Consider the following 14,847-nt stretch of genomic DNA (forward strand, 5'->3'; position numbering starts at 1 on the left):
TTTGTTTTGAAGTGTATTATACCCTGGGGATCTGCAACATTGGAATGTCAACAACCAGTCACCACAAGCAGCTGAATAAAGTCAAGCCATCAACAGATGGAGCACCATCATTGTCGATCAATGTATGATTCCACCAGGATAAAAGAAAAAACTGCAGATGCTGGAAATCCAAAACAAAAACAAAAATACCTGGAAAAACTCAGCAGGTCTAGCAGCATCTGCAGAGAGGAGCACAGTTAATGTTTCGAGTCTGAATGACCCTTAGCAGAACTAAGTAAAAATAGAAGAGAGGTGAAATATAAGCTGGTTTAAGGGGGGTGGTGGTGGTGGGACAAGTAGAGCTTGATAGAGGGCCAGTGATAGGTGGAGATAATCAAAAGACGTCACAGACAAAAGGACAAAGAGGTGTAGAAGGTGGTGATATTATCTAAGGAATTTGCTAATTAATGGTAGAAAGCAGGATAAGCAAGGTACAGATAGCCCTAGTGGGGGTGGGGTGGGGTGAAGGAATCAAAAAAGGTTAAAAGGTAGAGATAAAACAATGGATGGAAATACATTTAAAATAATGAAAGTAGGTAGGAAAAGAAAAATCTATATAAATTATTGGGAAAAAAAGGGTGTGGGGGGGGGGGGGGGAATCGGAAAGGGGGTGGGGATGGAGGAGAGAGTTCATGATCTAAAATTGTTGAACACAATATTCAGTCCGGAAGGCTGTAAAGTGCCTAGTCGGAAGATGAGGTGCTGTTCCTCCAGTTTGAGTTGAACTTCACTGGAACAATGCAGCAAGCCAAGGACGGACATGTGGGCATGAGAGCAGGGTGGAGTGTTGAAATGGCAAGTGACAGGGAGGTCTGGACAGAGACCTTGTGGACAGAGTGGAGGTGTTCTGCAAAGCGGTCACCCAGTCTGCGTTTGGTCTCTCCAATGTAGAGGAAACATTCCACCAGGTCAAGATTCAGATACTAAAGGAAAAATAAGGTTTTTTTTTCCCCAAGTCATTGAAAATCTGGCAAAGTGAATAGAGACATCGTAAACAAATCAAAGAATTCTGTGGATTGCCTGTTCACAGAAATCAGTTCACTTGGACTCATGCATCATCAGGTCCATGGATTCTTGCATGCACTGCCAGATGGATTACCTTCGTCAGTGTACGTGTAAGACACAATCTCAGAAGTACCCCTCACGTATTTCTACTATATTTGAGACGGTGATCTAAGGAACACCTTAATAAAATGACCAATTGTAAATGGATATAACAAACTTAAGTTAACTAAGTTATACATTTTTGAAGAGGTAACTAAAGTACAGGACAGGGGAATGTATGGATGTTATTTATATGGTCTTCTAGAAAGCATTTGATAAAGTCTCTCAAAAGAGATTGTTACCTAAAGTTGAAGTCCATGGAATTCAAGGCAAACTCTTGATCTGATTAGGATATTAGCTGAGCAGCAGGAGACAGAGTAGGGATAATGGGCAGGTCATCCGATTGGCGGGATGTGACAAGTAGTGCCCCTTAAGGATCTGTATTGGGGTGTCAACTATTCACTGTAAACATTCATGACTTAGTTGATAGGATAGAAAGCCACATATCCAAATTTGCCTACGACACAAAGTGTTATAAGGTGTGTGGAAGCATAAAATTACAATGATAGATTAAATGAATGGGCTAAAATTCAGCAAATGGAGTTCAACATAGGGAAATATGTGATCATCTACCTTGAACGTAAACAGGATAGAAAAGGGCATTTTCTAAATGAACCTCCAAGGTTTTTTTCTTTTCACCATAGAGACCTTGGGGTCCAGGTGCACATATCAGTAAGACATCTTGAACAGGGATAGAAAATGATCAATAGATCTAATACAATGCTGGCCTTTATACCTGGGGTAGAAGTCATGCTTCAGCCATGCAAAACCCTGCTTAGATCAGAACTGAATTACTGTGAGCAGTTCTGGGCACCAGAGCTTAGCAGGGATATGGAGGAAGAGCAGTATAAAGTTACCAGAATGATATCTAGACTCCAAGGATTAAATTGGAGAGATTAAACAGCTAGGCCAGCATTTTCTGTTCGGCGTGCGTCCCAACATCACTGCGTGTCATTCCGATCTTTTGTTCGGGCGAGCACTGGCGTCGGCTGCGTGCCCGCCGAGCTGTCAAAGGCCTGTTAAGGCCATTAATGAACCAATTAAACAATTTGACAGGGCTGTCTGTCCAACCTTAAGGTTGGCAGGCAGGCGAAGAACCAGGTGTCCTTGGCATTTTTAATGAAACCTCATCCACGGGCGGGATGAGGTTTCATGAAAGGTTTATTAAATTAATAAATATTTGTTGAACATTTGATAAATATGTCCCAGTTCATGTGGCAGTGTCACATGAGGGGACATGTGGTAAATGATTTTTAACTTATTTTATTCTGAACTTTAAAATTCAGTTTTATCTTCCTGAGGCAGCCCCGTGCCTCACCCGTCACGCTGGGCGGGCCTAAATTGGCCTGCCCATGTAAAATGGCAGTACGCAGCAATCATGGGCAGTGATCGGATCTGCGCCCGTTCCCGACCGGCTCACCGGATAGGGAGAAAATTTCCCCCCCTAGTGTTGTATTGTTTGGAATTCAGAAGGTTAAGATGTGATTTGACTGAAGTTTTTCAGTTATTAAGGGGAATAACAGGGATAGGTAAAGGTCAATTATTTCTACTAATTGGCAAGTGTAGCACCAGGACAGCATGGTCCAAAAATTGGAGCTAGACCTTTCAGGAGTGAAATTAGGAAACACTCCTACTCATAAAGGGCGACAAAAGATTGGAACTCTCTTTGCAAATGGCAGTTGATGCAAGATCAATTCTAAGTTTGATTGATTGATTTTTTATATCCAAAGGTGTTAAGGGATATGGGACAAAGGCAGGTATTTGGAGTTAGTTCACGGACCTTAATGAATGGCAGAACAGGCTTGAGGAGCTAAATTGCCTACTCCTATTCCTATGATACAATCATATTTCATACAATATGTGAGCAAAGACTACAGCAAATTTTAACATATCTTACTGTACTTCTTATAAAAAATTAGCAAAAAATGTCACTCCATCCCTGTTAGAAGTTTAACTACAACTTTTAACGAGTTAATTTTTGAGTAAAATCAGCACTAAGCTTGCCGAATAAACTGTCACTCCCTTTGTCTGACTTTCTTATCAGATTTTGCAGATCATGGGTTTGGTTTTAAGTCTGTGCATGTGCATGAGTTTTGAATGAGCGAAAATCTTACCCCTTACATTTTTTTGCATTTATTTGGACATCATAACTAAAGTTCAGGCCTTGCCCATCTCTTCAGGTCTGGGGATTGGCCAGCTGGCAAACTGCCAATCAAACAGCTATCACCCTCCTTGCTGTGGGTTCCAGTTCAAATCAGGGAATCTCATGCTCAAGCTGGAAGAGCTGTGCCCCTTTCAACATAAAACGTGAATCTTTACTAGAATATGATAATGAATCACCTCTTAACAATTCTAATTGTGGCCCAGGGTTTTGTGCCTTTTTTCCTATGATATTAGATTCTAGACTTTATAACTAGAGGTCTAGAGTTAAAAGGCAAGGAAGTTATGCTAAACTCAAGACACGAGTTTGGCCTCAGCTGGAGTATTGTGGCCATTCTGGGCACCACACTTTGGGAGGGATGTCAAGGGCTTGAAGAAGGTGCAGTGGAGATTTATTAGAATTGAAGGCCTCAGTTGCGTGCAGATTAGAGAAGATGACTCCTTCTCAGATAGAGAAGGTTAAGGTGAAATTTAATAGAGGTGTTTAAAATTGTGAAGGATTTTGATAGGATAAATAAGGAGAAACTGTTCCCATTCACAGGAGGGTTGGTAACCAGAGAGCACAAAAGGCAAAAGAATTGCAGGGAAGTTGAGGATTTTTCTGAACAAAGCTATTTTTTTGTTGATCTGTTACACATGCCTGAAATAGCTGTTGAAGCATATTCAGTAACAAGTTTTAGAAGTGAATTGAAAAGGGGAAAAAAAAATGCAACACTGTGGGAAAGAGCAGGAGACAGGAACTAATTGGATAACTCATTCAAAAAGTCTGCACAGACACAATGGACTGAATAGTCAACTTCTATGTTGTAAGATCTTATGATTTAATGGTTGCAAAATTGGGGCTTGTCACAAAGCGGTGTTGGCACTATGAAAGCCCAAAGGCCGACATTAGGCTGGCTGTGTTTCTAGTTGCTTTCAGCAGAGTCTACTCGTAACTTCATGTTGGGGAGGCTGCTAGTGCAGGCGTGCCATGTGTGTGCTGGGAGTGTTAGAAGAGGCACAATCATATGCCAGACAGCCGTTCTGGCTGATCTGACCCTTGCTTAACAACTTGTGTTCAATGCAGATGAGTAGTCCAAGTGTAAATCACTCCCAGCTAAACAGATGATCAGTAGTAGGAGGAACTCGCACACAAACATCATTCAAAGGGCCAGCCATCAAATTACACTTGAGTTGCTTTTGGTTTAGTACTGCTTAGGTATAGTCAAGGGATGTATTGTGGTGTGTTTTAGGAGGTGGTTTGGAGAGCTGCTGCATGAAATTAGAGACAAGAGGATTTGGTGACAGGTATGGGGATTGTGGTTGCCGTGCTTTTGGGTCTTCAACATGACCAGAAAATGGAGCAACAGCTGCAGAAAGTGAAAGTTTTGTGAAGGTGGAGGAAGAAGACACTCCACAGGAGGCCCTACCCACTATGAGTTTTTCAAGAGCACTTCTCTTACCTGCACCTGACCCAGGAGCAGTGCTGGAGGCAACTCAGGTTCAACAAGAAAGTGAGGACAGAACTGTGCCACCTCCTTCAACCTGACCTGGAGCCTTGCACTAGGGAGAGGAGGACACAGCCTGTAGATGTAAAGGTCACCAGCATATTGAACTTGTATACATCTGGATCTTTCCAGGTGGGTGCAGGTGACATTGTGAACTTCTCCCAGTCCGCCATCCATTCAAGCATCTTGGAGGAACCAGAGGCCATTTACATCGGGAGAGATGAGTGCATCATGTAGCTTTGCCATGAGAACAGGTGCAAAATGACTGCAGGTATCGCAGGGATTCATGTCAATGGGGAAATGTCTTGGAACCTCAAGAGCTATCACTCTATCAGTGTGCATTTGATGTGCAACTACTCACAGTACATCATGTTGTTGAATGCCTGCTATCCCAGCAGCAGCCAAGACACATTAATTCTGAAGCAGTCAGCCATCTATACCACCTTGAGGCATACACAAAGAACCAGAGGGTAGCTGCTCAGACACAAAGGCTACCCCATATGCTCATGGTTGATGACTTGTTCTATCACCTGACTATGACAGGATTATGCACATACTATGAAAGCCATGGAGCCATCAGGGACATCATGGAACAGACCATTGGTCTGCTCAAGTCATGTTTCTGATGCTGGACTGCTCAAGGTAGCTGCCCCACCAAGACCATCCCACACCTAGTACATGCCAGAATGGGTGTATGTCCAAGTTCATGCTGGTCTGTTGCTCCCTCCATAATGTAACCACCAGGATGACACAACCATTGCCTCCAGAAATTCGAAGGAGAAACAGGAACAAGAATGGGAGGAAGAGAAATTAGGGAGAATTTGGCCTGGACCTCTTCACTCTGGATGGGCTGCCTGAGACTGCCTGCTTAGACTCTGATTTCAGTAAAATTACTTCCCTTGACTTCTTTTGATCCACTATTCCACACCATGACATCCATATTAGGAGCCTAATTATAGCATCTCCTCGGCTATCATCCAATAATAAAAGCTACCAAAAAAATCTTTTCCTTAGTATCTTTATCCAGCACCCCCAATTATACAACCCAAAATGAACCAGATACCTTTAGTGCCTTTCCTGCGGATGCCTGGGCCTGGCCTTGTGTTCTTTTGCAGTGCTAACCTTATGGCTGCAGCAAGTCTGGTGGAAGGCTACTAACTCTTAATGGAGGAAACTTCATCTGGCCTTTCAGGATGTCATTGAGCAACGTTGGCTTTGAGGGTCCAGCTTCAGACTAAAATCTCCCAACATAGGTGACAGTACCTTCCAAATCCACAACCTCTACCACATAAAAGAATGAGGGCAGCATATACATGGGAACACCACCACATGCAAGTTCCCCTCCAAGCCACACAGTATCTTGCCTTGAAGCTACAGGCAGCATTTTCCCGTCAGTAAGCGAGGGCCAGGGCGACTCGCCGATGCATAAAATGATGCGCAGTGATGTCGGGCAGGCGTCCTGATGTCACCACCCGTTATTTAGATTGCCAGTTCGGCGGACGCGCAGCCGAGTCGGCTGCACATCCACCGAACTGTCAAAGGCCTATTAAGGTCTGTTAAAAACTAATTAACTCAATTTAATGAGCTGCCCATCCACCTTAAGGTTGGCGGGTAGGCGAAGAGCCCAGGCGGCCTTCGCATTTTTCATGAAACCTCATCCACGGCCGGGATGATGTTTCATGAACTGTTTTAAAATCTAATAAAAATTTATACATTTATTCTTTGACATGTCCCAGCTCATGTGATAGTGCCATAAGAGGGGACATGTTTTAAAAGTTTAAAAATCTTTTAAGACTGAAACAAATCTCCCTGAGGCACCTCCATGCCTCAGGGAGATTTCTGTCCTCTTTCATGCGCAGGTGTAAAATGGCAGCGCAGCCCCAAGTGGGGGTGCCGATCGAGTTTGCACCCGCCCCCACACAGCCCTCCCAACAGGAGGAAATTCCTGGACTATATTACCATTCCTTCACTGTTGCTTGGTCAAAATCCTGGAAGTCTCTTCCTAACAACTCTGTTGGTGTACCTATACTACATGGACTGAAGCAGTTCAAGAAGACAGCTCACCACCACCTTCTCAAGGGCAATAGGCAATAAATACTGGCCTAGCCAGTGATGCCCACATCCCATGAAATTTTAAAAAGACAGCAGCCTGGGCTAGCTGGCTAGCTGAGAGGGAACAGCAGGAGCAATGGCAAAGTGGCAGTGGTAGGAACATGCAAACTGTCACCCTGACAGAGAATAGCAGGTTCATGCTTCACAGCTCCTCTGCCCTTCCCATGGAGTGCTGCCTCAGAAATCCCAATGATCTAGCCGCATCGCTTCTTTGAGCACTGGCATCCGCAGCCATGATGGCAGCAGTCTGAGCCTGCACGGCCACAAGCATGGTCCTCATGGCCTTTGTCTGAGCTTCCACTGCAGCACTGAGAGATTGGGTGGCTACCACTTGTGCCGTGGTGGAAGCTGAGACAGCAGACACCAGGCATTGCATCATGGCTGGGTCTGCTTATGTTGCCATGGAGTTGGACACCAATTCCATGGTGGAAGAGATAGACTTCAAGCTCTGCATGATGTCCTGTGTCACATTGGAACTGTTCCTTGTTCCTTGACAGTGACAGGAGGCTACTGGCAAGCTTGCTAATGCACCAAGCATCTCAGTATACATTATTATCTGCGTTTGCCTGTATGCTGTCCCATCAAAGTCCTCACCTGAGTCCCCTGTAGCAGATTTCATATGCAACCTTATGCTCTTGGGAGCTGGCATATGCAGTACACTTTCCCCTGGCCTGACTGCACTCATGCTCAGTGACCCACCATGTGCAGATCCTTACTCTAGGCCAGCCTCTAAGGTACACGCTGTTCCAGTATTGAATTGGTGGCTCTGAGTGTCAGCTATTTCCTTGTCACTGGTGTGTGGTTGCTTTCTCTGTTTCCGTGGAAGCAGTTCTTAGATACTGGAAAGCATAAAATCAGAAAGGGGTAGAGAGGAAAGCAAGAGCACCATGGTCACACCATCTACAGCTTGCACATCATGCTTGATAGCAGGATGAGAGTGAGGAGGGAGTTGAGAAGGGCCATAAGGTAGTAACAGGCCATTATCATGAGAGGTCCATTCACACCGGATGCTATGGTTCTGTTGCAGCTAAATCTGCAATGAGGAGTGCCATCGCCCCCCTCCCCCATTGGGTCCAGTGGATAAAGGCGTAATCCCAAAGGTTCGCAGTTGCTCACATCTGTTGTATGCCACTTTGTCCTACAAGACAGAGGAAAGAATGTCAGGGATTGAGTAGCACCGTGCTTGGATGATTCGGCTGCCCACAAATGAATAATTGGATATCGGTGGAGGGAGTAAGAGGCTGTGAGGCTTTGTTCAGTGAAAGGTACGACCACAACAAAAACTTTAGAGTGACAAAATACTCCTCTGCGGAGTACTCTGTAATCAAATGGTGTAGTAGCCCATTAAAAATAAGTCATGATTGTAAACTCTTGAAAAACCATTTTCAAAAATTCCAATATGTTCAATTAACTTGACTAGGTAACTAGGCACAAAGAAACTACTGCTTTTGCCAGAATATTTGTCTGAGTTTGTACATTATGCACTTGATCTGCGCAGTTTAATAATCTCTTAGACAATAGCTGAAGTGACAAGCAGTATTCTTTAGTTCTCATTGTGGTACAGAACATATTTGGGACTATGTAATATTTTGTTAGGGCTAATTGGCTTTAGGTGTGACAAATACAAGGACACCCTCTCCCTAATCCAGAGCTGAAGAGCACCTCATAACTATTTTGAATTACTGTTTTAATTCTATTTTGGTAAAATAACAAAAAAGTGATTTGATATATATATAAATAAAAAGATTTTGCCAATTTATTTGGAGTTCAAAGGTCTAGTGGTTTTATAAAAAAGCAAAGATGATTTGTTTTCTTGAATAATACAATTGGTGTACAGATTAAAACATTGCAATTATGAGATAGCATTCACCAAGATTGTAGTTCAGAAGTTGTCAGTATATATAAGATCAGTTAAATCAGCACTTCTGCTTTTCACCCAGTATGTTGACTCCTTAATGCTAAGAATTCTGTGCTTTATTTCTCACAGGCCTTTGCAGGAAACACAAACTCAGATGGAGTTGTGAGGCACGATTTACAACATCCAATCATTGCACGTTATGTGCGCTTGGTACCACTGGACTGGAATGGTGAAGGTCATATTGGACTGAGAATGGAAGTCTTTGGCTGTCCCTACTGTAAGTATCAGTTACAAATATGAAATACTGTAAAACTTTCTTACACTCAATAGAATGTAGCCGGATAGGAGCACTAGATAATAACAGTCTAGGCACACTAATGCCTTAAGAGTTGGCAGAAAATTTCCATGCCTTTTGAAGGATGGTGTCTGGTCACAGGATCCAACTGTCTTGGATATTGTTTGTCAGTTTTGTTAGCATGGAAACATTTCATTTGAATTTACTGTTTTTAATTTAGGATGTAGTGGTGACTCCACAAACTTCAGTACTTAATTGTTGGTTTTGGCTTTGGTTTAAATCAGGAAATGTGCTTTAATTTTCCAAAGAAACAGCAAAAATTTTTTTTTTCAATATGCTCAAACCTACGTATCTGGGAAGCCAAACATTTCAAAAAGGTAACTGTAGTGTATTTGTCTACAGGAACATAAGAACATAAGAAATAGGAACAGGAGTAGACATTTCAGCCCCTCAAATTTGCCCTGCCGTTCAATAAGATCATGGCTGATCTGCCCCAGGCCTAAACTCCTCTTTCATGCCAGCTCCACATAGCGCTCAGCTTCCCAATATTTCAAAAATCTATCTACCCCCTCTTTAAATACTTTCAGTAATCTAGCCTCCACAACTCTGAGATAGAGAATTCCAGACATTCACTACCCTATGAGAGAAGAAATTCCTTTGCATCTCAGTTTTAGATCAGTGTCCCTTAATTCTGTAACAATGTTCCTTAGTTTGAGATTCCCCTACAAGTGGAAACATCTTCTCAACATCTACCCTGTCAAGCCCCCTCAGAATCTTTTTGTACCTTTCAATAAGATCACCCCTCATTCTTCTAAACTCTAGTGAATAAAGGCCTAACCTGTTCAGCCGTTCTTCAGTCAATCCCTTCATCCCAGGAATCATCCTAGTGAATCTCTTTTAAATCGCCTCCAATGCCAGTACACCCTTTCTTAAATACGGGGACCAAAACCTAATACAGTACTCCAGGTGCAGCCTCACTAACACCCTGTACAGTTGTAAAAAGACTTCCCTATTTTTAAACTCCAACCCCCTAGCAATACAGGCCAAAATTCCATTTGCTGCCCTCATCACGCTAACCTTTTGTATTTCATGCACAAGAACACCCAGATCCCTCTGTACTGCAATCTTTTGGAGTCTCCCTCCATTTAAATAATAGTCTACCTTTTGATTTTTTTGCTACCAAAGTGCATGACCTTACACTTTCCTACATTAAACTCCATCAAGTTTTTGCCCATTCACTCAACCTGTCTATATCCCCTTGCAGATTCCTTATGTACTCATCACATGCCCTTCCACCTATTTTTTATATCATCAGCAAACTTGAATACATTACACTCTGCCCCCTCCTCCAAGTCATTAACATAGTAAATAATTGAGGTCCTAGGACTGATCCTTGTGGCATTCCACTAGTTATGTCTTTCCAACCTGAAAAAGATCCATTAATCCCAACTCTCTATCTTCTGTGTGTTAACCAATCCTCAATCCGTGCAAATATGTTACCATCCCAAACTGAGCTCTTAGCTTGTGTAATAACCTTTTATGTGGCACCTTACTGAATGCCTTCTGTCAATCCAAATACACTACATCTATCGGTTTCCCTTTATTAACTCTGCTTTGTTATATCCTCAAAGAACTCTAGCAAATTTATCAAACATGATTCCCCTTTCAAAAAACCATGTTGACTCTGTTTGATTGCGTTAAGCTTTTCTAAATGTCCTGCTACTTCTTCTTTAATAATGGACTTTAGCATTTGCCCAACGACAGATGTTAGGCTGACAGGCCTATAGTTTCCTGCTTTTTGTCTCCCTCCTTTCTTGAACAGGGGCCTCAAGTTAGTGGTCTTCCAATCTGCTGAGACCCTCCCAGAATCCAATGGGCAGAATTTTGCCCTCGGTTGGCGTGTGGCCAGCCGACCCCCGCCACTGAAACTGGGCCCACCGCCATTTTAAGTGGGTGGGCCAATTAAGGCCCACCCAGCGGCACCCCTGACAGGAAGCGCTATGTGCTTCCTGTGCGGAGGAGGGGGTGCTGGGGAGTGATTCCCCATCTGTCAAAGTGTGCTCTTTCGTGCATGCGCGTGAATGAGCACACTACTCCCTGAGGCAAAGTGCTGCCTCAGGGAATATTATGACAGGTAAGTAAAATGTAAAAATAGAAACATTAAAAAATTATTAACATGTCCCCCTCATGTGACAATGTAACACGAGATGGGACATATTAATAAAAAACACATAAACTTTATTACTTGTTTACAAAACGAACATGAAACTTCAACCCGCCAGTGGATGAAGTTTCATCAATAATCTGGAGCCTGCTGGGGCTCCTGGCCACCTGCCAGTCTTAAGGTTGGCCGCGCAGGTCTTTAATTACTTTAATTAGCCTGTCAATGACCTCAATTGGCATTGACAGGTCGGCAGGCAGACTGCTGATTTCGCTGTCTGGCCGCCTTCCTAAAAATTTAAAGGGACCGGGATGACTTCGGGGATTCCTCCCATGTCATTTTCCCCTTTGGGTGCGGGGCCTGCTCGCCAATCGCTGAGGGGAAAATCCTGGCCAATGAGTTCTGGAGTATTTTGACCAATGCCTCCACTAACTCTGCAGCCACTTCCTTTAAAACCTTTCGAAGCAGGTCATCAGGTCCTGTCAACTTGTCTGCCTTTAGCCCCATTAGTTTCTCAAATACTTTGTCCCTCATAATAGAGACTGTTACAAGATCTTTCCTCCCATTAGCATCTTGCTTTTCTGATATCTTTGGAATATTTATAGTGTCCTCTACCATGAAGACCGGTACAAAATACTAATTTAAATTACCTGCTATATAAATTACCTGTTCCCCGTTATCAATTCTCTAGTCACATCCTCCAAAAGTGCCATGCTCACTTTAACTACTCTTTTTCTTTTTATACACCCGTAGAAGCTCTTGCTGTTTGTTTTTATATTTCTTGCCAATTTACTTCATAATCAATTTTCTCCCTCTTTATTAGCTTTTTAGTCATTCGCTGCTGGTTCCTAAAAAAAATCCCAATCCTCTGGCCTACCACTAGTTTTCGTTGCTTAGTATGCCTTAGTTCTTGATTGGACACTCTCGTTGACTGCCTTTGTTAACCATGGGTGGTTCATCCTTCTCATCGAGTCCTTCTTTTTAACTGGGATAAATTTTTGCTGAGCGTTATGAAATACCTGTTTAAATGTCTGCCACTGCTCATCCACTGACCTTCACATTAGTCTATTTTCCCAGCCTTAGCCAACTCTTTCTTCATACCTCTGTAATTGCCCTTATTTAAGTTGAGGACACAGGTTTATGATCCGAGTTGCTCGCCCTCAAACTGAATTTGAAATTCTACCATGTTGTGATCGCTACCCCCTAGAGGATCCTTAGCTACAAGATCTCTTATTAATCCTACCTCATTACATGTTGCTAGATCTAAAATAGTCTGTTCCCAGGTAGGTTCTGCAACCTGCTCTAAGACATAATCCATGATGCACTCAACATATTCGTTACCCCTGCCAATCTGATTTGTCCAGTCAATGTGCAGATTAAGATCACCAATGACAATTGTAGACCCCTTCTTACACGCCTCCATTATTTCCCAATTTATACTTTGTCCTACGGTGAAGCAACTCTTCGGGGGCCTATAGACGACTCCCACCCGCGACTTCTTCCTCTTACTATTCCTTATTTCTATCTGAGCTGATTCCACGCCACGATCTATTGCACCTATATCACTACTCACCCCTGCACTGATACCTTCCTTTCTTAACAAAGCCACCCTACCTCCTTTTCCTCTTTTGCCTATTTTTCCCAGAATGTTGAGTACCCTTGAATATTGAGTCCTCAGTCTTGGTCTGTGCGATCCTCAAAGTTTGTACGTGGGGTGGGGGAAGGTGGGCAGGAAACAGACCTAAACAGAGAATCTATTTGACAGCTGAATTTAGAAAGGAACAACTTTACCAAGTGTTTTTGTATGTTGCCTGAGCTGGCATAGCACAACTGATTAATATCTAGCTGGAAGTATACTGACCAACATCAATGAGCACATAGTTTGCCAATCATGTTTCTTTTTAAAGTGCAGCATAATGTCAACCAAATGAAACAAAAAGTTTCTTTCCTTCGCTGTGTGTATTATGAACATTTGATCAATTAAACACAGAGATAAAAACAAAAAACTGCGGATGCTGGAAATCCAAAAAAAAAACAGAATTACCTGGAAAAACTCAGCAGGTCTGGCAGCATCGGCGGAGAAGAAAAGAGTTGACGTTTCGAGTCCTCATGACCCTTCAACAGAACTAGGTGAATCCGAAGAAGGGGTGAAATATAAGCTGGTTTAAGGTGTGTAGCGGGGGTGGGGGGGGGGTGGCGGGTGATTGGGTTGGGTTGGGGGAGAGAAGTTCACTTGCTCTCTCCTCACCGTCCAAGGGCCCAAACACTCCTTTCAAGTGAAGCAGCATTTCACTTGCATTTCCCCCAACTTAGTCTACTGTACTCGTTGCTCCCAATGCGGTCTCCTCTACATTGGAGAGACCAAACGTAAACTGAGCGACCGCTTTGCAGAACACCTGCAGTCTGTCCGCAAGAATGACCCAAACCTCCCTGTCGCTTGCCATTTTAACACTCCACCCTGCTCTCTTGCCTGTCTGTCTGTCCTTGGCTTGCTCCATTGTTCCAGTGAAGCCCAACGCAAACTGGAGGAACAACACCTCATCTTCCGACTAGGCACTTTACGCCTTCCGGACTCAATATTGAAATCAACAACGTTAGGTCTTGAACTCCCTCCTCCATCCCCACCCCTTTTCTGTTTCTTCCCCCTTCCTTTTGTTTTTTCCAATAAATTATATAGATTTTTCTTTTCCCACCTATTTCCATTATTTTTAAATATTCTTAAATCTTTTCTGCTCCCCCCACCCCCACTAGAGCTATACCTTGAGTGCCCTACCATTCATTCTTAATTAGCACATTCGTTTAGATAATATCACCAACTTCAACACCTCTGTGTTCTTTTGTTCTTTTGTCTGTGACATCTTTTGATGATTTGCTTCTATCACTGCTTGCTTGTCCCTACAACCACACCACCCCCTCCACTTCTCTCCCCCAACCCAACCCAACCCAAACCAACCCCGCACGCCCTCCCCCCCCCCACCCCCACACACACACACCTTAAACCAGCTTATATTTCACCCCTTCCTTGGATTCACCTAGTTCTGTTGAAGGGTCATGAGGACTTGAAACGTCAACTCTTTTCTTCTCTGCCGATGCTGCCAGACCTGCTGAGTTTTTCCAGGTAATTCTGTTTTTGTATCTGATCAATTAGTTTGGATTCGACTAACGCAATCCAAGTGTTGAATCTTAGTCTTATGAATATCTCCATTTCCTAACATTGTTTGGCATAAATGAACATTGTCAAACTTGAACTGTTTGTAACTCATTTTGGAATCGCTGTTGAACATTGTTATCTGTGTGAATCTGATGGGTAAGATTGGTGAATATGTCTTATTTCATTTTGTGAAATAAATTGTACTATGTATTTGTCGAAGTCTGTTTTCTCAGTAATTCATGGGATGGTAAGTTCAAAATATTATTTCATTAGTAAATAGTTTATCCAAACTTAATTTGAGTACATTAATAGACAGTTAAGAAGACTATCAGACCTATTCTAATACATGTCGTAATTAAGCATTTAACTGCACACAGACCCTTGGGGCATTTATGTTATGATCTTTGTAGAGACTGATAAACTTTAAAAAGAAATTCAAGATTCAAGTAAATAGTCGAAATGATGACATGACAAGATTTC

General features: G+C 42.9%; 1 protein-coding gene across 1 annotated transcript in view; it reads left to right on the plus strand.

The window, feature by feature from the left end:
• cntnap2a (contactin associated protein 2a) overlaps positions 1 to 14,847 on the plus strand; it is a 1,656,857-nt gene that overhangs the window by 234,487 nt on the left and 1,407,523 nt on the right. The window contains exon 5 of the mRNA XM_041183966.1: positions 8,890 to 9,037. Coding sequence (XP_041039900.1) covers positions 8,890 to 9,037 — 148 coding nt within the window. The remainder of the gene's footprint in view (positions 1 to 8,889; positions 9,038 to 14,847) is intronic.

Source organism: Carcharodon carcharias, chromosome 3 (genome assembly GCF_017639515.1).
Source record: "Carcharodon carcharias isolate sCarCar2 chromosome 3, sCarCar2.pri, whole genome shotgun sequence".
NCBI classification, from domain to species: domain Eukaryota; kingdom Metazoa; phylum Chordata; class Chondrichthyes; order Lamniformes; family Lamnidae; genus Carcharodon; species Carcharodon carcharias.